The sequence below is a fragment of the Tamandua tetradactyla genome, chromosome 1, assembly GCF_023851605.1.
Source record: "Tamandua tetradactyla isolate mTamTet1 chromosome 1, mTamTet1.pri, whole genome shotgun sequence".
NCBI lineage: Eukaryota > Metazoa > Chordata > Mammalia > Pilosa > Myrmecophagidae > Tamandua > Tamandua tetradactyla.
Genome location: NC_135327.1, coordinates 83,770,190 through 83,792,762, shown reverse-complemented (window position 1 = coordinate 83,792,762; position 22,573 = coordinate 83,770,190). Strand labels below are relative to the sequence as shown.

Below are 22,573 nucleotides of genomic sequence, written 5' to 3'. Positions count from 1 at the left end.
ACTAACGAAATAAATCCCCTTTTATTAAAAGCTAATCCATCTCTGGTGTGTTGCATTCCGGCAGCTAGAAAACTAGAACAGAGGAGTACACAATATTAATGTCTAAAGTAGCATGGATATTTTGAGAAGTTTACTTCCCCCTTTCCCTCACTTCTCTCTGGAAAGGGTTCATGTTCCCTTCAGCGGTCTCAACTTGGCTTCCTCGTAAACCTTAGGCTCCACTGAGCCTCTTTCCCCTACAGAACCACCGGTGATGAATTGTAACAGCGTCATATCCCGAGCCTGCCACTGACACTGTCATGGGAGCCCTCTGGGGTCCCCTCACTTTGCTATCACCAACAGCTCTGCATTCAACTGTAAAGCTGATCCTTAGAATGGAAAATGGAGAATGACAGCACTGCAGTATTTCAGGAACTAAAGGTAAGTGCCATAACTGGAAATTATGTGGTAAGATAGCCATACCACTAAAGGGACAAATATTAGAACATTTTATGAGGTAAAGTTGCTCTTCATCTCTCTTCATTGTTTGAAAACAGACACCAAAGGAGAGAGGAGATTTTAGAGTTGTGTTAGTTTTAGTTTTCTAGCTCTGCCATAACAAATGACCGCACACTCCATGGGTTTAAACAACAGACATTTATTGTCTCACTGTTCTGGAGCTGAAAGTCTAAAATCGAGGTGTGACAGGGTCATGCTTCCTCTAAAACCTGTAGGGGAGAACCTCTCCTTGCCTCTTCCTGGCTTCTGATGATCTGCCAGCACCTGTGGCATTCCTTGGCTTGCAGCTGGGGCTCTTCCATCTCTGCCTGCATCAGCACATGGCCTTCTCAGTTTTTGTCTGTGTCTCCTTCCCCTTCTTGTAAGGACACCAGACAGATTGTATTAAAGGCCCACCTTTTTCCACGTGACCTCATTTTGACTTCACTAAGTCCATTTGCAGTGACCCTACTTCCAAATAAGGTCAGATCCACAGGTACTGGGGTTAGGCCTTCAACATATCTTTTCATTGTTGGGGTCAGAGTAGGGAGGGGGAGGTATGCAATTCAACCCATAACAATAGTTTCACATTTTGTTCAGCAAGTCAGTACTTTTCATTATGCCTTGAAGGTTTCCAGCCACCCAACTACTAATCTTACAGGATTCAACTCATAACAATTATTTTTTATTTTATTAATATGTGAGTGATTTTACCTGTGTTCCCTCCATAGAGGCAGCGAGCATGTGTTATATTTCTCTTAAACCTTCTGTTCCTATCGTTTTCGGGATCCTTAGTTTTCTTCATGGCACCCTGGGGAACAGGGTCTTTGGGGCAGATTTGCCATGTTGGGGCTCCCCTAGCATGTTCAGTGGCTCTGATCCAATGGGACAGAGCTGATTCTGTCCCAGTCCTGAGCCCTGAATCTGAAGCAAGGAACATCCTCTTTCTCCAGGACAGAGGACTCACACTTTGGTCTCTCATATACCTCAAACAGCTGACTGTTTACTCATGGATTTAATGGTCCCTCAATTTCCTGAGGATGCCCTCAGCGCACTAATAAAAAACACAGGATTTATTTAGTTGGAAAGATTACCTCAGAAAACATTCAATGCTTATGAACAAAATGGGGAAATAATAATCACATTGCAGCAACGTAATGTGAATGAACATAACAGAAAATAATATATGTTCTGTGTATACCCATTGCCTGGCACACAGCAAATCCCAACTTCATTCCGAAGTTGCTGGAAATCTCAGTCCGAATGGTGGATTAATAGGCAAATGGATTCAATCTAAGCCATCCACCCTATATCCTCAGAGCTCCCAGAGAGGGCCCTGACTCGGTCAGAAAGAGTGCCAAATTGCCCTTAATTTGGACCATAACAGCTGATACCACGTGGGACTCACTGTTTGAGCAGAATCTAAGGTGTCTTTCTGCAAAATTCAGGAAGTGCCACAGAGAGGGGAGGCCAAGGCTGGGCGTCTCACACACAGCTTTCTGCTGTAGTCTTATGGGAAGGATGTGGGAGGGTGCAGACCTAATGATGGTTTTTGGACAGATGATTCTGACAACTGCAACACTGTGCAGGCACAGTAGTACACACCCTCATCTTCTTTCTCCACGAAATTTATTTGCAAGGTTGAAGTGGAAGTGCCAGAAATTTTACGTGCCTCAAGTTTATTGGCCTTCCCACGTAAGGAAACTTTAATAGGCCTTGCTACCGAGACAATCTGTGTTAGATATTCTATACCCTGATTTGGTTTGTACTGGTACCACTGTATAGGTGTATTTCCAAAGTCGTTGACCGACACCTTGCAAGTTATGTGGACACTCTTATCAGTCCCTGCAGAAACTGATATTGCAGGCTGCTCCAACGTTAACTGTCCAAGTCCAACTGTAAGCAAAGAAGAGAATGTCCCATGAACAACTGTTACATAAAGAGGCTACATTCAAGAATCTCTTCACTCTCTCCTGTAGAATGAAATGACTGGGGGGCCACTTACAAACCCAGAGGGAGGAGAAGATGAGTGCTTCCAGTAGTACCATCCTGTGCACTGATCCTGGTACTGCACTAGGTCCCTAAGGGAAGGAAAGGACTGAAGACCCTGTCAGCTGGTGGTCTCAGGTCAGTGGCGGGAGGACATGGCTGGTTCCAGCGTCTCAGAAGAAGTGGTGGCTCTGCTGGTTTCTTGCTGTTCTTTGTGACTTGTTAAGATATGAGCTTTCTGGGGTTTCCTGTGCCCCATGAATGCTGGGAAGATGGGCTAAAAGGGATCACAATCTGAACAGAAATTCATTGTATGAATGTGTACATCGGGGAGTGGGACAGGACGGTTTTCCTCCAACTCAGCCATGTCCCCCGAAACTTCATCCTGCGGGAACATTGCTTGGGAAATAAGCAGATATAGCTGCTGTGTTCAGACCCAGTGGTATTGATTCAGGACTCAGGGAGATGAAACTTAGCCTTTCATATCACAAAACAAAAGATCAGACACCGAAGTATCTCATTGTCATTGTTTAACATGCCGTCTGCATAAGCACTGGGGTATTTTCGTTTTTGTTTGATTTATTGGGATGTCACCAGGCAGATTGTGACTCAGAGAAATCAAATTGCGTTTATAATCTGGGTGTCTCCAAGAAGGGACTAGATTGCAGCTGTTGGAGGAATTTAAGACAAAGCAGTCTACGGAAATCAGCTCCTACTAGCTCTGAACTTTGGGATTATTTGTACACAATATGTCACATACAGGAGTATTTTCAAAGAACGCTATGCTTAATATGCAATAATCAGCTTTAAAAACTTAATAAAGCATCTAATATTCATTGGGGACTTGCTATTTGTCAGGCTTTGGTCTAGAAGTTTTCTTATATTTCATTGACTCTTCTCAACACTGCTATGAGATGTGCTATTATCATGTCTATTTGTCAAGGGAGAACGTGGGGCAAAGAGAGGTTAAGTGACTCATTCAAAGTCACAGAGCTGCTAAATATGAGAGCTCAGCTAAGGAACAGATGCTTAGTGAAGAAAATATGAATAAAATGAGAAATAAAAGATGACAATCACAGCCACCCACCATTCCTTTACTTTGCATTTTTTCTCTACATATTTATGGATAGTAATGATTGGTTATACATGAGTGTGTGAGAGACAGAGACTGCACGTGATTTACATACTACTCTCTTATAGTCTCTTCTTTTGGTGAACTCCACATTTTTGTATTCTACCAAGATAGACATGTATATTTTTGAGAGGTTATATATTTTCTGCATTTTTATTACAGTTCTATGAATACTTTCAATTTTATTAATAAATCCACAAAAATGTTTTTCAAATGGCTGCACGGTGTTCTTTTATTTGAATGCAGTATGAATTAAATGCCTTGTCCTGGGTGCTCACCACTTAGCCTGATGCCCATGAATCTAATGAGGAATGAGACTCTAAGATCTGAAAAAAGAGTACCTTGCCATGGACAACTCCTTACTGCACTGGGCTGCTCTTCTGAGCATTACCTGAGACACCAGACAAAGAAAGTAGCAGAGCAGAGACATCGTGACAAGTTTATCTATGCATTCTTTCTAAAAAGGGCTCTTGTTCGCAGAGTCTGTGAGCTTCTCTCAGGTCTGCTCTCTACCTTAGTGTATATGAAATGATTAGGTCAGAGTGATGCCCAATTTTGGCTGGAGAAGTCACCTGTGGCCCCCACTGAGGGCTCCTCCTGGTCAGGAATCACATAGAGAGAATGTGGGTTATAAAGGGGTGAGTGAAGCAAAGGTGGGAGGAGAAGGGCAGGTAAGGGAATCTATTTCATCTGATGGCCTTTCCTGCAGATCCCTTTCTTTCGGTAGCATCCTTGAATTCAGAGAGTGAGCCTGGATCCTTAGACTAGGGGATGATAAGGATGAATGTGTGACTGTGAAAATCACTGAACATACAAGACAGCATGAATGGCCCAAATACAAGGTGACATCTATATTCTTCCAGGTATATACTGCTGTAAGGAAAAAAAAAGAATTTACAAAAGGGGACCCTTATTATTTCACAATTATTTTAGAAAGGGCATTATAAAACAATATTATTTTTATTGTTTCATATTTTAAAAAAAATAGGTAATGTGTTGACATTTTACTTATTCTGTGAAGAGTCCTTATTGAGTCCTGGTGACATGATTGAAAACAAAATAATAATTCCTGGTAGCGAATATTCACAAAGGTTCGTTTTGCCTTCTTCATGGGGAGAATAACGTATAACATTTCTTTTCGACCTCTTGTGTTTAAGAGGACAGACTCTGGAGCAGATTACCTGGTTCCTGCCCTGCTCTGCTGTGTGCCAGTGTGACTTGGACAAATGACTGAGACACTCAGTACTTCACCTTTGTCATGAGTCAAAGGCGCTAGATGATAGTAACAAAACATAGCAGGTAGGTTCTGTGAGTGCTAAAGGGATTAATATATGTAAAGAACCGAGGTGCCAGTAAAGACTGCTCACACATGCCAAGTTATGTCTTGGCCCTTTCTCTCTCTTCTCAAAGAAGGCAGGAGTAAGTATTGCCCACAATTTGATGAGCTCATCTAAGCCCCAAAGACTTGGCGCTCTACTCCAATGACGTCATGTTGGCAGAGTCCTAAAAGAGAGAGGACAAACCATCCTCCTCCTCACGCCTCCAGAGAAAGGACATTTGCTCCATGCCAAATTTACTCCAGATATCCCAGTGTTCACTTAAAGAATTGTGTGCCTTAAAATCTTCAGACTGGTCCGAAAGTATGAACTTCTGGTCTCCTCTGATCACTAAGCTCCAGCTCTCTAAGTTTTAATTCCTTCTTCTGTAAAATGGGTCCATAACAGTTAAATTTCAAAGGAGCTGCCTTAATTGTGTGGGATAATAATGGCACACAATGTTCCCCTCCCCCAGCCTGCACCTTGCTCACTTACTGAAAGTCTTGGGAGAGTGATACCATGGATGGTGACACAGCCTGGATCCTTTTGGCCCCTAGACAGCACTTTAATTTGTTCTGAAATAGTGTCAAATAAAGATTTTGAAGCTCCATTCCTGGCATCAATTGGGGGTCAGTGTGGGAACAAAACCCAAGATGGCTTCCCAGTAAGCTCCGGAAGTGGAGCTGAGCTCGGGTGCGGCCGAGGCTGGGATCCCAGCTGGGGGCTGCTTGTGGTTGCTGCTGTTGAGAAGGATGTGGGTGGGCACACACCCCCAGAGGGGAACATATGTGGGTTTTCTTGGTATTTCTAATAGTAAATGGTCACATCACCATTTTCTATGAAATTTATGATAAGGATTGCTCTAGAAGAGAGAGAATCTTTTCTTGCCAACAACTTTGTTGTTCTTCTCAGGTAACCTACATCAAACTGGGGATATGTCGAGATAATGTATATCAGGTATTCCATGGACTGATTTGGTTTCTACCAGTGCCAGTGCATGAGTTCATTATCAAAATGTCACTTTGCTTTAGTGCTGTGGAAACAGATATCTGGGTCTGCTCCACTTTTAATACTCAAGTCCAACTGTAAGCAAAAGAAAAGCTTCTGATGAATTTCTCATAACAAAAAATGGAAACATCAAGGAATTCCTTTAGTCAGTCATCTAGACTGAAAGGATCAGGGAGTAACTCACAAGCCCAGAGGGAGGAGAAGACACTTCGAGCAGGGATATCCAGTCTGCCAAGCTGCATCTTCAAGGAGAAGGCAGGGAAGCAAGGGCTAGCTGGCTAGACATCCAGCTCAGTAGCAAGAGTGCATGGCCTGAACTGGGAAGCGGTGCGAAGGGCAGATCCTTGGACTGGACCCCCCAGTGCTGGCAGCAGCTCTGCAGGTCTGAAATGGCTGTTTCCAGGGGGTTCTCCTACTTTTCTCCTGCTTGTTCTGCAGATCTCACCACAGGCCTGGTGGTCTCAGGCTGGCAGTTTGTCCTGACTGTGAGGAGCCATGGAGGTGCCTTCATTCCTTCTGTGGCAATGGCAATGCTTCAACTTACCTTGGTGTTCTTTTCTTTTCTTTTTTTTGTAAGCTGTACTGTGGGGATCACGTTTCATTCCTTTTCCATGTGACTATCTCTTTACCAGAGCACCATCTGTTGAATTTTTTTTTTTTTTGAGTGCATGGGCCAGAACTGGACCCCAGGTCTCCCACATGGTAGGCGAGAATTCTACCACTAACTACCCATGCACTCCTAGGAGCTATTTTATAAACACTTTTATCAGCAAAATATTTTGAATATTAAATATTTCATAATTAATATTAATTCATATAACAAACATTGAGCATTTTCTGTGTGCTAGACTTTTTCTAAGTGTTTTTCACTTTTTTAATTTTAAAAACAATTCCACAACATAGATGTTTGCAATTTTCATTTTATAGATGCGGGAAAATAAGGTACAGAGGAATTAAGTGACTCACAGGAAAATCACTTAATTGATAAGTGGACATGCTGGTTATAATGCTCATTAAAAAAACTCAGAGAGATTCTCGGTGTCTGCCCATGCAAAAAAAAAAACTCAGAGAAACAGAGTAAAGATGAAAAGAAAAGTATCCATAACCCTAGGTGCAAGAACAACAGCTATCTATTATTATTATTATGGCACATTTACTTCTAGGTTTTTTTTCCTTTGCAGATGTGTGACTATTAATATGAACTTATAGAACATAAATATATTTATAAGTTAAGCGCCCACGATGTATATGGCTTTGTATTATTCTTCTTTCAGTTCACTTTATATTCTGAGCAAATTAACATGTCATGAAAACATTTTTAAGCATCTGCTGGTATTAACTATCCATCTCTATGGCCTAAACCCTTTGCAAATTTCTTAATATCTTTGTGCTTCAAGGTCCTCATCTGAAAATGGTTGCAATAAAAATACCTACCTGGACAGTTTATGCAGATTGAGTCTATAGAATAAAATACATAATAGAGTGTGGAGCACAGAGGGAGTACACAATAAAAGCTGCCTTTAAAATATACTCCTGTCAGAGCATCTATTACATTAGACTTATATATTTGCAAATGGAATTGAGCTGCTTGAGAGACTGACCCTGCATTCAATGAACTAATTAAGTAATTCTTCTGCTTTCCTTTGGGTAAGTAGAAAAAATAAGTAGTCAAAGAAGAATGCTGACCTATGGACTGCAAATTCTAATTCAGCCACTTTCAGAAAGTAACTATGCATCCTTGGTGATTATTCTGTGATTCTAATTTATGATTTATAAAAATAAAAGCAACAAGACTATGGTATAGTAGTAATGATTAGCACTTGATTGAAACCGTTAATGTTCACTCATAAGTGACATGAAAGTGGATAAAGGCTCTGAGAAGTCACAGTGTTGATTAGCTTGGGGTATGGAGGCAGCAATCTTACTTGGCATTAAGAATGTGGCAGGCCCTTTTTTATTCTCAATCAATTAATAAGAGTTAGGATTATTTCACTGCTTGATTGTTGTTTCTTATTTTCAAGAAATCAAGAACACAGAATTGGTTTAATCATAATATTATTGGTTCATCATCATTCATCAACACATAGATCTATTTTATGTCATTTATTTTAGTCTATGTCTATGCTTGTTATTTATTTAATAAGTCAGCAAACACCTGAGAATGCATCAAGAATGAAAGCATTAGAATAATCTACCTGCTGCCCTTCTATTAGCTCAACTGGAAAAGCACAGTTTCCTGTTTTGTTGGTGAAGGAACAGCAGCACATCTTGTCCTGTTAAAGATAGGATCTTGGTGGCTCTGTGGAAAGTGAAATGAACTAAACTTGATAAAATCTTCTCCTTCCTCCTCAGTTTGTTTTTTCTTATTTAGAGCAAAAAATAACCTACATATTTGACTGCTTGCTTCATTTCTTCCTTTTGGTCCTCCCCACCCACTTTCCACCTTTTTCTGCTCTTCCCCTGTACCTGTGTTTTATCCCCAAGGAGCACGCTAAATAGTCATCTGTATCCTTAAGTACCGTTTGGGAGCAGCCAACGGGAGCATTTGCAGGAGACGAGATAGGAGCATGAGGTCAGGGCTGGCTTGGGTTGGCTGAATTCTCTTACAGTGGCCAATATAGAGTTCCATCTACCCCTTAGTCAGAATATTTATGTCTGGACACCAAGCAGAAATGACCACACTCTTTTACACAGAATTGGATTAATCATAGTATTATTGGTTCATCATCATTCATCAACACATAGATCTATTTTATGTCATTTATTTTAGTCTATGTCTATGCTTGTTACTTATTTAATAAGTCACCACCAACAATTAACCCACCAGAGGAATTTATTTCTTTCCCCCTCAAGACCCTGAATCCACAGCTTTGGAAATCCTAGTGCTCAGGGAAGACACACTTTCATCAGGTGATACAGTCAGGGCTCCTTTGAACTTCAACTTCCACTGGCCAAAATTAACCAAACATTAGAGGGCAAATTACTGCCTGTTGCAGTAATGCCTGGTGGATTATCTCCCACAGCAGAGAGCCGGGTGGAGACACCTGGATACTGGAGCATAAGGGCAACTTAGAAGACCTTCAGCAGAGTCCACTCTTCCCTCAGCATGTACTCCTGCCCTGTGACTGGGTGAGAAACTCATGGCCCCAAAGAACAGCAAATATTCACTGAAGACAGGGCTGATTTGCCGTTGGCCACAGCAAAATGTCTTGGCCAAGAGAAGAGCAGAAGGTATAAATGGCTCTAAATATGGATTTGTTTCCCCCAGATAGGAGTCGTTTGCTACATGCACAAGGCTACCCCAGCTGCATGTAAGCCAAAGGTACTATGGAGGCGTGTATAGTACTTAGATTTAAACTAATTTGGGGTGACTTTTCACAAGGGCTTCTTCCTATTCAGCTAATATATATATATATATATATATATTCCAAATTATACCATACTAAGACAGGTGTGGTCCTAAGTCCTGGATATTCACAGTTGTGTGTGCATGTGTGTGTATGTGTGTATGCGTGTGTTCCTATGTGTATATGTGCATTGGGTATTACTGCAACTGTTTTGTTTAGTTTTTGTTTTCTAACAGCTAACACTGAGTTCTCACAATGCACCCAGCACTGGACCAAGCTTTTTATATACAACCATGAATAACCCATGAGGTAATTACATGGACCTTTGTTCTACAGATAAGAAAACAGGGCTAGAGGGGCTCTAGGATTTTTTCAACATAGCCAAAAAGGTTTGGCAGAGCTCAATTCATACCTGGGTCTTTTTTATATGAGGGACTTAGGTATTAACTGCTTTGCTACACTGTATACATAATCTGATAATTATTGAGCTATTGAAGAATCAGAAAGCACAAGAGCTATTTGAGCACACAGAACTAAGAAGCACTCATCACTCAACTCAGTTTCAACCACAGCAACTCTAATTTTACCTGTCTTATATATGTAAGGTTACATTTGGGGTGTCCCCAAAAAAGTTACGAAAATATGATGTGAGCTAGAGGTAACCAGAACTCATGGGAAACTGGGAGATTTATAACCAGGAGATGGTTTTACTGGTGAATAGCAGCATAGAAACAAAAAAAGGGAGGCATCTGCAAAAGCAACCTCTGGCTTGGCAGGGCGTATTAGCTTTGTGATTTCCGCTGTACTCAATGCCAATCAATTCAGTCAATAACCTGATATTGGGTGATGGACTCATAAGTCAGAAAATGAATCACTCTTCAAACCCCAATCCAAAGTAGGTATGGACTTGGACTTAATTAGCAGCAATGTTTATAAGTATTTTTTGCAAAAATCAAATAGCACCCACTCCAGGGTGTACATTTAACATATATCATTGTGGTCTGTCCTGCGTGTGGTAAGTTATATTCTTATCTGTAGGAAAATGAATGGCATTTAATCTAAGATCCATTTTTTATCAAGGAAAATAAGTGGATCAGAACAAATTGATGTAATGGAAATTGACCAGTATAAAAGAATGAATGTGATATGATTGTCTTGGCAGAAAATAAAATGGAATGAGTAGGAAAGGTGTTGATATAGATGAATAAACATGAGGGTCTTAGAAAACCTCTTGGGGAGAGAGTAGATTCTGGAAAAGGTGAGGCTGGTCATGTGTATGATAATGTACAGCTTACTTTCTGAAAAAGTACAGAATTTGGCAAGTGCATGGAGAGTCAGTTACATGAACCTGCTTCTAGCAAACTGTATAAAAGCACATTGGTGGTAATGGTGATTTCCATTTCAAAATAATGAATAAAGAACTAATGAACATTTATTGAATGAGAGGTCTCTAATTGTCTGCTGCTGTGCGCCTCCCAGGAGGCACAATAGTAGGTGGCCGCATCTTGTTTCTCTACATTGTGAATGATGAGAGTGGATATAGATGTTCCAGGGATATTGTCTACCTCAAATTTGTTCTCCGTGATGCCTGATTCTCTTTTTACAGAGTTGTCAGGTGAAATGTATAGCAGGTGCTCCATAGCCTGACCAGGTCGTTCTCGATACCAATGTATGAATATTGCAGAAATTGCTACTCCAGACACCACACATTCCAGACGAGCTATTTTTGAAAGTCTTTTAGTACTGGAAAGTTGAGGTTGCTCTAGATTAACTACACCATATACACACACTGAAAGAAAAAAATAAAGAAGAGAAAACAAATTAAAAACTTAAATGACAAGCACAGAGAATACCTTGAAGGATTTGGGGAAGAAAAAGAACTTACAAGGACCAAGGGCTGCCAAAGTTAATGCCTGAAAAAGTGACAACATGTCTCACTGAACTCTGCTCTCTTTCACGGCTGCCTGGAACAAACACTGAGAATGGTTTCAGATTGTTGTAGCTTGGTGGAGACAACCAAATTCAACTTCCTATTGGTGGGCTCCCCACACAACTTTCCTGCTTTCTCACCACCCATTAGCACACCCTCTCCATGTGAAGAGAAGAGTACAATATGTGTACTTAGTGCACACTGCATAGTACAGAGCACCACTGGAGAACTCTGAGATGACTCATCTACTAAACTACATTCATTCAGTTCCTACTTTGTGAAAGGTATTGAGCTAAATTCTTGATAAGATGCAAGGATATGGTGCCTGATCATGAAGAGCTGTCCAATGGGAAGATGGACATGACTTAATACTATCATCTTGGGTTTCTCTCTTTTCTCCCACTCACCACCACTGAGTGAATCCTCAAAGCCATTTATCAGTCTACAGTTGGTGGAAAGAATAGTGGGTGGTAGGAACTGTATTGTGTGTTATTGGGACCATGGGGACTTTATCTTTAACCAGCTGGGCAGACTCTGGTTCATCAGTCTGCTTACCTCTGTTCAGCTTCTCCCATATTCTGTAGCAGGGGATCTGACTGGCTGTCTCCAGGAGTCCAATATGCCATCCTGGTTTAAGTTTGTTTCTGTTGAAGGTTCAGGTTTCTGTATTCTCCTTCCTCTACCTATATCACTACTGAACCATGCTCTCCTCTATAAAACAGTGTTTTCTCTTCCTGGAGTACTGAGTTTCCCTTTGTCTGATTTTGTTTCTCTAACTCATGATATTTAATCTCTCCTAAAGTATGTTTATGGACTGTCCTTCCCCATCAAACTCCTTAAAGTTTTCTGCTGTTTACTAGATTTCTGCTCACTTTACTTACTCTTCCTGAGTGGTTTCCACCTCATTTTTGGCTTTAAGTATCGCTAGGTAGGGAGACGGGCATAACATGTCCATCTCCAGTCCTCACTTTTCTCCTGAGCTCCACATCTACATATGCAGCTGACTATTGGACATCTTCAACTGTGTCTAACATAGGACCCCAAAGTGAATTTACAAACAGCCCAGACCCATCCTTTCTTCACATCTCAAGGAAAGACATTACTACCCACTTTGCCTAAGCCAGAAACCTGAGTGCCAGTCACAATTCTCTCCTCTAATCTACTCATCACACCCAAGTGGATTTTGCCTCCTAAATATTTCTTAACTCTACTACTGCCTCCTCATTACTCCCCTACTTCTGAATTCATGCAATGTCTGGATTAATGCATCACTGGCTTTATGCATCTCCAGGGAGGCCTCTCTGGGCATCTCCCTGCCTCCAATCTTGGCTCCCCCAACACAACATCCCCACAACCACAGGATTGAGCTAATCAAGTCACTTCCTTGCTTAAAATTCTTCACTGCCATCCCTGCATCTGAAGATAAAGTCCAGAGTTCTTAAGATATGAGGTTCTCTGAGGTGGCCACTACCTCCCTACCATTCTCATCATCAGCCACTGTCTACCTGGAATTCTGTGATCCACTCTTTCTGGTTGACATGCAGTTTCTGGACTGCCTGCATATCCCATTTTCCTGGCTAACTCTTGTTCATTATTTGGGGTTTAACTCAGGTGTCATCTCCTTTGAGAAGCTTCCTCTTACTCAGGAAGTCAGGGTTGTTTTCTAGTAGCACCACCTATGTTTCGCTCTCTCACAGCACCTATTGTTCATATGTGGCAAATTTACCACTTCTTAGGGGAGTGATACCACGTCTTATTTATATTTGATTTCCCAGATGTCCCTTGGATGAAAGGCTGAAGGAATGAGTGGATGAATGGACATCAAAGCATTTCTTTTTGGTCTGTAATCAATGAAATACCACCATTTAAAGTATATATTTTTAAAAAAGACTTAATGTACACTGAAGGGCTTATATATGACAAGCACTTTGTAGACATCATGTTTAGCTAAAAAATTTAGTATTAGCCCCGTGGGGCCCTTGTGGAAGCAAAGCAGATAAGAAAAATGTTTCACAGTTACACAGTTCATCTGTGACAGATTTGGGATTTATGCTTGAGTCTGTCTGGCTCCAAAGCCTGTGCTCTTTTTATATCTCTTTCTGCGTCAGTTTTCTCATCTATTCAATGAGAATAAAATCAGGGCTTACCTTACTGGTGTTTTGTGAGAAATGGAGTAGAGTGCTTAGGACAGAGCCTGGCACAGAGCCAGCCCTCAATAAATGATGGTGATGGCTGCTGTTCTCCATCCTGTTGCCTCCAATAAACATGCCACAACGAGCCTGGACCTGGCATCAAGGGATTGAGAGAGGTGTCTTGACCAAAAGGGGGAAGAGAGAAATGAGACAAAATGAAGTTTCAGTGGTTGAGAGATTTCAGAGTCTAGAGGTTATCCTGGAAATTATTCTTATGCATTATATAGATATCCCTTTTTAGTTTACAATATATTCGAGTGGCTTTATGAGGGAACTACCTGAAACTGTTGAGCTGTGCTCCAGTAGCCTTGATTCTTGGAGATTATGGCATAATGATAGAGCTTTTACAATGTGACTGTGTGATTGCGAAAACCTTGTGTCTGATACTCCTTTTATCCAGAGTATGGACAAATGAGTCAAAAAACAAGGATAAAAAAATAAATAAATTATTGAGGGGACAAAGGGTAAAATAAATTAGGTAGATGGAAATACTAGTGGTCAGTGAGAGGGAGGGTTAAGTGGTATGGTATGTATGAATTTTTTCTTTTTTTTTTTTCTGGAGTGATGCAAAGGTTCTAAAAAATGATCATAGTGATGAATACACAATTATGTGGTGATATTGTGAGCCACTGATTGTACACCATGCATGGAATGTATGTGTGTGAAGATTTCTCAATTAAAAAATATATATATTTATATATATAAAAACATGCCACAGGTCATCAATGGAAATGACTCAACCAGTGCACGGTGAGGCCCTCATTTAAGAAGGATGGATTAGTTGGCTTGTTCCCCAAAGCAGAGAAGGGGAGCGTGAAAGAATGTGGGCCACTTTCTTTGGAATAAAAGTTGAAGAACCTGGCAGTGATGACACTGAAGTGACTTAGAGAAGATATGGCCTTGACCTTTAACTATTTCTCTATGGGGTTTTCATGCAGAAATGGGCAAGTCTGTCACCCCGGAGACTGACAGTAAAATCAAAGGGTGTGAGTCAAAGAGAGAGCTCTGAGATGCTGCTATCATCTCCATTTTGGAGTTGAGGAAATTGGGACCTGAAGAGCTGAGACCTAGTCCAAGGTCAGAGGGCTCATAAGGGGTAAAGCAGGAGTTAGGGAGGGGTAGCGATGGGGGGTTTGGGGTAGCATGGAGTCTCCCGGGGTAGAGTCATCTCTTGGGGAAAATGAGAGTCTTTGCATCGTAAGGAAGTTAGTGAGGAGCATGCCCAGCAGAATCACCTGCTCTCAGCATTCACTCCTCCCTGGAGCCAGGTTCCATACAGGAGCAGGAACAGCAAAGGGCTTTTCCTCTTGGTGCCCCTCTGGTTTTGTTTTATCTGGGCAATGGGAAGGTGACACCTGAAAACAGAGGCGAGGACTTGCAGGGAAACAGGAAGAGAAAATGGAGGGCAAGGGGACCCCCCCCACACACAGGGCTCTGCCTATTGAGCACATAGAGAGACATAGCCAGAGTGACCTCTGGTCTCCATCTGCCCAAAGAGATGTTGGGATGAGCTGGGAATTGCGGGTGGGACAAGGTAGGTTATGGCCTGTGCAGCTGCTTCCCCAGTGGGGCACCAAAGTAACTGGTGAGAAAAGTGGGGAAAGGAAGGAGGGCTGGAGAGTGAGAAGAGAGACAGAAATCTGATGACAAGTCAACACTAGGGTGGTTCTAAATAAATGCTTGAAGAATGTCAACAGGATAGCAATGAGAGCTAAAATTCAATGAATACCCACTACATTTGAGCCCTGCTCTAATAATTAATATCCTCAAAATAGGGGAATAAATGTTATTATCTTCAGGATAAAGTTGAGGAAAGCAAGGTTGTTATTTTAAGTAACTTTTCCAAGGCCACAAACTAGAAGGGAATTAGGATTAGGATACGAAGCTGAGTCTGGCTGGAGGATCTCATGCTTTGTTTAGGCACTTAGATCAACAGAGCAGTGAGCGTGCTGTGCCGCCTGCCGTGGAGGAAAGGACCAGCACAGAGCAACAATTCTTCCCCAAAACATGTGCTGGCCCTCCGAGCTGGCATTGGCAGCATTTCTCATGGACGGCCCATTAGAAGCTGAAGGAAAATTAAAATGCCTAAAAGTTCCATAATAACAGTTATTTCACCTCCTTTTCCTCATCTGTAGAAAGAGACCTCCCAGGGTTGTATGGAGAGTACACAAGGCAATAGCACAAAATTGCCTACCTCCCTTTGCATGGTTTGGGCACATTGCTCGATAAAGTATTCTTTATATATAAACGACCTTATGAACGAAATCCTTTTTTCCCAAGATATTTTCTAAGATTTAATTCAAATGTATAAAAATTTAGAGGATTTTAAATATAGGCTTTAGTAAACTTATAAACTCATTCTCCTTAGTTGTTGTTCTGGTCAGTCTTTTCACTGTTTGTGTATATTTTAAAAATGAAACAAGACATGACTCCCTGCAAAACTCTTGTCCTCTTCCTTACATGGAACATGACTCCCAGGGGTACAAATCTCCATGGCAACGTGGGACCTAACTCTCAGGGATGACCCAGGACCTGGCATCATCAAAATGAGAAAGACTTCTTGACCAAAAGGGGGAAGAGAGAAAGGTGACAAAATAAATTATTGTTGGCTCAGAGTTGAGAGGTTATCCTGGAGGTTATTCTTACGCATTATATAGATATCCCCTTTTTAGTTTATGGTGCATTGGAGTGGCTGGAGGGAAGTACCCGAAAACTGCAGAGTTGTGTTCCAGTAGCTTAATTCTTGAAGACGACTGTATAAGTATATAGGTTTTAAAATGTGACCATGTGATTGTGAAAACCATGTGTCTAATGCTGCTTTTATCCAGGGTATAGACAGCGGAGAAAAAAAAAAAAGAAGCTAAATATAAATAAATAATAGGAGGAGATAAAGGGTGAAAAATTGGTAGATTGAAATACTGTGCATCAATGAGAGGGAGGGGTAAGAGGTATGGGATGTATGAGTGTTTTCTTTTTCTCTTTTTATTTCTTTTTCTGGAGTGATGCAAATGCTCTAAAAATGACCACAGTTGTGAAGAATACACAACTATGTGATGATATTATGAATCACTGATTGTATAATAAGGTTGGACTGTATGTGTGTGTTTCTCAATAAAAATACTTTTTTAAAAAAACCTCCTTTGCTCATCTGCCCGCCTTTCCAGGGCCATCTCTTTCTCCCGCATCAACCACGTGCTCCCCAGAATCTATGTGGCCAACTGGGTCCAGGAACTCGGTGTCAGTTCCAGTCGCACTTCAGTTCCTGCGTTTGCTTAAGCAATAAAATGGAACACTCAAGTAACTGATGGAAAGATGCTATCAGATGCAGCTAAAGGGCAGAAAGCTTCCTTAAAAGCAAAGGATATGATTTTACAGCTTTGGTTACACGAAACAGGAAATGAGGCCATGTGCTCCCTCCGGATAAGGTCCCCAAGTCCCCATAATGACAACACCTGCATGGGGAGGAGCTGGGCTGGAGCACACCTCCCCCCGTGCCATTCCCACGTGTAGCCTCCTGGCCTCCCAATCCCACATCCTACTATAGAGGCTCTGCTTACAGACCTGCCAGCTGACCAGGTGGAAGTTACCAGTGCTGGACTCCCCTGGGCATTTCCTGAATGTACATATAGGATTGGGCGGATTGAAGGCATTTGTCCCCGGGTGGCTGTGTGCAGGGGAACCATGATAGGCTGTGAAAGGGCTGCAGGGGCACCTGAGGTTCAGACCTCTCTGTTCTTCAGGGTGGCCGCGTGGGGCCTGGGGCTGCCAGAACTCAAAAGCCAGAGCCTCTGACTACGAGTAACGCCTCTTGTTTACCCCAATGAGACGGACAAATAGGGTCATTTTCTATGTTTGCCATGACACGCACAGACTCAGAATTAAGGCCTATTCATGTGAGACCCATCTTTGTTTGGACCTGATACGAAGGGAACTCTTTATAAATTTTGTGTGGTCTGATGTTTCCATGGCCTGATTTAAATGAGGTGAATGTCCAGGGCTGGTTTTTACGTCCTGTTTCAGGATCTCTAATTATTGCTGGATCAATGCTATTCGCTTCTCTATCTCTTTGATAATTTTAAGCATTCTTTAGGTCCATTTTCTCTGTTTCCTCACTTATAGACTCTCCTACGGATTAGTAGTACTGCACTTGATCTTCTTATCTCACGCTGCGGGAAAGTGTAACACATGGAAGTATGGGTGCTGAGGCTGGGTCTGCCTCTCAACCCGTGATCGTGGGTAGATCATTGACCCACGATCAATCTCTAAACCCAGCAATCAACTTAAGCATAGAGCATTTTGGCTTGGGCTTCCATACACCCGTCGAAGCCCCAGCTACCCCCACCCCTTTCATTGTATCACATATTACTTTCCAGGGGGTTCGCGTGCACCTGTCACTTTCCATGTCCTCTTATTCCTGAGTAATGAATAGGCACAATTCCCAGCCATAATCTCTAGATAATGGTTGTATAAATGATTCAGCACAAACAGCCTTCCAGTAAGACTCTCTAAGATATCCTCCTTGTCAGACCAACTCTGTGTGACCCAAGAAGAGCTGTAAGAACTCTGCCATCAACCAGATGGCTCAGTTAAGGCCTGGAGATCTTAGCTTGGTATGTAGGAAGACCCTGGAGCTGGTGAGGGGTAGGAATGCCATCGTTCAAAGTGAATGGGATGGTAAGGTGGAGGCTAGGTTTGAGCTCAGGGTTTTCACTGCTCAGAGTAAAGCAGTCAGGACCAGGAAACAGGAAACAAGAGCTGGTCTACCCTGTGGCCCAGGGCTTTGCAGCCACAAGCAAAGTTTTTGACAGAGGATAGGGGAAGTCTGAAGCACAGTGCCTAACCCAGGCTGCACAATAATACACGCCAGAATCACTTTCCTCCAGTTTTCGGAGTACCAATTTGAAGCTGTTCCCGGTACCTTTATAAACATCATATTTGTCTTGATTGAATCCCGAATCCACTGAAAACTTTGAGGAACCAGAATCATAGTAGAGAAGGCGTTGTGGGGCTTTCCCCTCTCGGTGTTGGTACCAGTGGATGTAGTTGCTGGTAGGTACAATATCACACGTGATTGCAAAGTTTGCCCCAGTCTGCCTGGTGACTGACATCTTCCCCCATCCCAGGTTGGAAGCTACCTGAGTGGCTGCAATGGGAACAACACGAAAAAGTGATACGTAAGAGGTAACAGTAAGTCCTTAAGGAGAAGTCAATAAACAACCCAGGAGCATCCGTGCAACACACTTACCAGGAGCCAAGAAAGCTAGAAGTAGGGCCAGAGCCCACAGCATGCCTGCGTCTCAGGGCTTTAGAAGGAAAGGGAACAAGATGAGAAGAGAAGAATTTCCCCTGAAAACTCAAGTCCTACCCAAAAGAAAGTCAAGCCTAGAGCAAAAGGCAGGGAGCTAGAGCTGGTCTTCCTCACTGGTATGACAGGCAGGGAGAAGAAGCTGACAATCTGCATCAGAAGACTACCAAGCTATTTACACAGAAGAAGTGGGGTGCTGGGGCAGGACTGGGGGAGGAGCTCTTACATCTTAATGAGCCCATTTCCTGAGTAACTTCTTGTGGCAGGCTGGGGGGATCCCTCTCCAGAAGAAAGGATCCTGGAGCCCTGAGAGCTTAGAACCTCAAGCAGATTGAGTGCAGATATCTTGGGTGGCAAAAGTGTGGATAAATTTTGCCTGTTCCCTTGTGCAGTGAGCATTCTGAAAGCTATGTTTGTCATGACATGCACAGACTCAGGATTAGGCCCATCCATGTGGGAGCCATCTTTGTTTGGATGTGTTATGAAGAGGACTCTGTATAGGTTTTGATGTTTCCGCGGCCTGATTTAAATCAGGTGTATGTCTAGGGCTGGTTTTCACATCTTGTTTCAGGATCTCTAATTCTTGTTTGATCAATGCTATTCGCTTCTCTATCTCTTGATAACTTTAAGCATTCTTTAGGTCTATTTTCTCTCTTTTCTCACTTGTATACTCTCACACGCATTAGGAATACTGGCTGTCTCCCACAGTGCTTGATCATCTTATTGCGTGCTGTGGGAAAGTACAACAGAATGGGTGCTGAGGCTGGGTCTGCCCCTAACCTGGGATCATGAGTAGATCATTGACCCAGCCTCAAGACCCAGAAATCAACTATGCATGGAGCATAATTGGCTCGGGCTCCTGGACAGTCGTCGAAGCCCCAGCCACCCCCACCCCTTTCATTGTATCACATATTGCTTTACAGTGGGTTCACCTGCACCTGTCAGTTTCTATGTCCTCTTATTCCTGAGTAATGAATAAGCACAATTACCACCGACAATCTCTAGATAATGGTTGTATAAATGATTCAGCACAAACAGCCTTCCAGTAAGACTCTCTAAGATATCTTCCTTGTCAGACCAACTCTATGTGACCCGAGAAGAGCTGTAAGAACTCTGCCATCAACCAGATGGCTCAGTTGAGGCCTGGAGGTCTTAGCTTGGTATGTAGGAAGACCCTGGAGCTGGTGAGGGGTAGGAATGCTTCGCTCAGAGTGGATGGGATGGTAAGGTGGAGGCTAGGTTTGAGCTCAGGGTTTTCACTGCTCAGAGTAAAGCAGTCAGGACCAGGAAACAGGAAACAAGAGCTGGTCTACCCTGTGGCCCAGGGCTTTGCAGCCACAAGCAAAGTTTTTGGCAGAGGATAGGGGAAGTCTGAAGCACAGTGCCTATCCCAGGCTGCACAATAATACATGCCAGAATCACTTTCGTCCAGTTTTTTGAGTACTAAATTGAAGACTTTCCTGGTATCTTCATAAGCAAAATATTTTCCTTGATTGAGTCCCAAATCCACCGAAAACTTTGAGGAACCAGAATCATAGTAGAGAAGGCGTTGTGGGGCCTTCCCCTCTCGGTGTTGGTACCAGTGGATGTAGTTGCTGGTAGGTACACTATCACACATGATTGTGACAGTTGCCCCAGTCTGCCTGGTGACTGATATCTTCCCCCATCCCAGGTTGGAAGCTACCTGAGTGGCTGCAATGGGAACAACACGAAAAAGTGATACGTAAGAGGTAACAGTAAGTCCTTAAGGAGAAGTCAATAAACAACCCAGGAGCATCCGTGCAACACACTTACCAGGAGCCAAGAAAGCTAGAAGTAGGGCCAGAGCCCACAGCATGCCTGCGTCTCAGGGCTTTAGAAGGAAAGGGAACAAGATGAGAAGAGAAGAATTTCCCCTGAAAACTCAAGTCCTACCCAAAAGAAAGTCAAGCCTAGAGCAAAAGGCAGGGAGCTAGAGCTGGTCTTCCTCACTGGTATGACAGGCAGGGAGAAGAAGCTGACAATCTGCATCAGAAGACTACCAAGCTATTTACACAGAAGAAGTGGGGTGCTGGGGCAGGACTGGGGGAGGAGCTCTTATTCATAATGAGCCCATTTCCTGAATAACTTCTTGTGGCAGGCTGGGGGGATCCCTCTCCAGAAGAAAGGATCCTGGAGCCCTGAGAGCTTAGAACCTCAAGCAGATTGAGTGCAGATATCTTGGGTGGCAAAAGTGTGGATAAATTTTGCCTGTTCCCTTGTGCAGTGAGCATTCTGAAAGCTATGTTTGTCATGACATGCACAGACTCAGGATTAGGCCCATCCATGTGGGAGCCATCTTTGTTTGGATGTGTTATGAAGACGCCTCTGTATAGGTTTTGATGTTTCCGCAGCCTGATTTAAATCAGGTGTATGTCTAGGGCTGGTTTTCACATCTTGTTTCAGGATCTCTAATTCTTGTTTGATCAATGCTATTCGCTTCTCTATCTCTTGATAACTTTAAGCATTCTTTAGGTCTATTTTCTCTCTTTTCTCACTTGTATACTCTCACACGCATTAGGAATACTGGCTGTCTCCCACAGTGCTTGATCATCTTATTGCGTGCTGTGGGAAAGTACAACAGAATGGGTGCTGAGGCTGGGTCTGCCCCTAACCTGGGATCATGAGTAGATCATTGACCCAGCCTCAAGACCCAGAAATCAACTATGCATGGAGCATAATTGGCTCGGGCTCCTGGACAGTCGTCGAAGCCCCAGCCACCCCCACCCCTTTCAATGTATCACGTATTGCTTTCCAGTGGGTTCGCGTGCACCTGTCACTTTCCATGTCCTCTTATTGCTGAGTAATGAATAGGCTCAATTCCCAGCCACAATCTCTAGATAATGGTTGTATAAATAGTTCAACACTAACAGCTTTCCAGTAAAGCTCTCTAAGCTATCTCCCTTGTCAGACCAACGCTAGGTGACACGAGAAGATCTGAAAAAACTCTGCCATCAGCCAGATTGCTCAGTTAAGGCCTGGAGGTCTTAGCTTGGTATATAGGAAGACCCTGGAGCTGGTGAGGGGTAGGAATGCTGTTGCTCAAAGTAGAGTGGGATGGTAAGGTGGAGGCTAGGTTTGAGCTCAGGGTTTTCACTGCTCAGAGTAAAGCAGTCAGGACCAGGAAACAGGAAACAAGAGCTGGTCTACCCTGTGGCCCAGGGCTTTGCAGCCACAAGCAAAGTTTTTGACAGAGGATAGGGGAAGTCTGAAGCACAGTGCCTATCCCAGGCTGCACAATAATACATGCCAGAATCACTTTCGTCCAGTTTTCGGAGTACTAATTTGAAGCTCTTCGCAGTAGCTTCATAAGCATCATATTTGTCTTGATTGAATCCCGAATCCACTGAAAACTTTGAGGAACCAGAATCATAGTAGAGAAGGCGTTGTGGGGCTTTCCCCTCTCGGTGTTGGTACCAGTGGATGTAGTTGCTGGTAGGTACAATATCACACGTGATTGCAAAGTTTGCCCCAGTCTGCCTGGTGACTGACATCTTCCCCCATCCCAGGTTGGAAGCTACCTGAGTGGCTGCAATGGGAACAACACAAAAAAGTGATACGTAAGAGGTAACAGTAAGTCCTTAAGGAGAAGTCAATAAACAACCCAGGAGCATCCGTGCAACACACTTACCAGGAGCCAAGAAAGCTAGAAGTAGGGCCAGAGCCCACAGCATGCCTGCGTCTCAGGGCTTTAGAAGGAAAGGGAACAAGATGAGAAGAGAAGAATTTCCCCTGAAAACTCAAGTCCTACCCAAAAGAAAGTCAAGCCTAGAGCAAAAGGCAGGGAGCTAGAGCTGGTCTTCCTCACTGGTATGACAGGCAGGGAGAAGAAGCTGACAATCTGCATCAGAAGACTACC

At 42.9% G+C, this 22,573-nt stretch overlaps 1 protein-coding gene across 2 annotated transcripts in view; it reads right to left on the bottom strand.

Annotated features, from left to right (window-relative positions):
* The window catches only part of LOC143649600 (uncharacterized), an 84,373-nt gene extending 65,490 nt beyond the window's left edge, over positions 1 to 18,883 (bottom strand). For both annotated transcript variants that reach the window (XM_077119536.1, XM_077119542.1), the window contains exons 1-2: positions 18,637 to 18,883; positions 18,231 to 18,534 (exon numbers count right to left, since the gene is read on the bottom strand). In XM_077119536.1, the coding sequence (XP_076975651.1) occupies positions 18,231 to 18,378 (148 nt within the window). In that variant the 5' untranslated portion in view covers positions 18,379 to 18,534; positions 18,637 to 18,883. The remainder of the gene's footprint in view (positions 1 to 18,230; positions 18,535 to 18,636) is intronic.
* Positions 18,884 to 22,573: the final 3,690 nt, after the last annotated feature.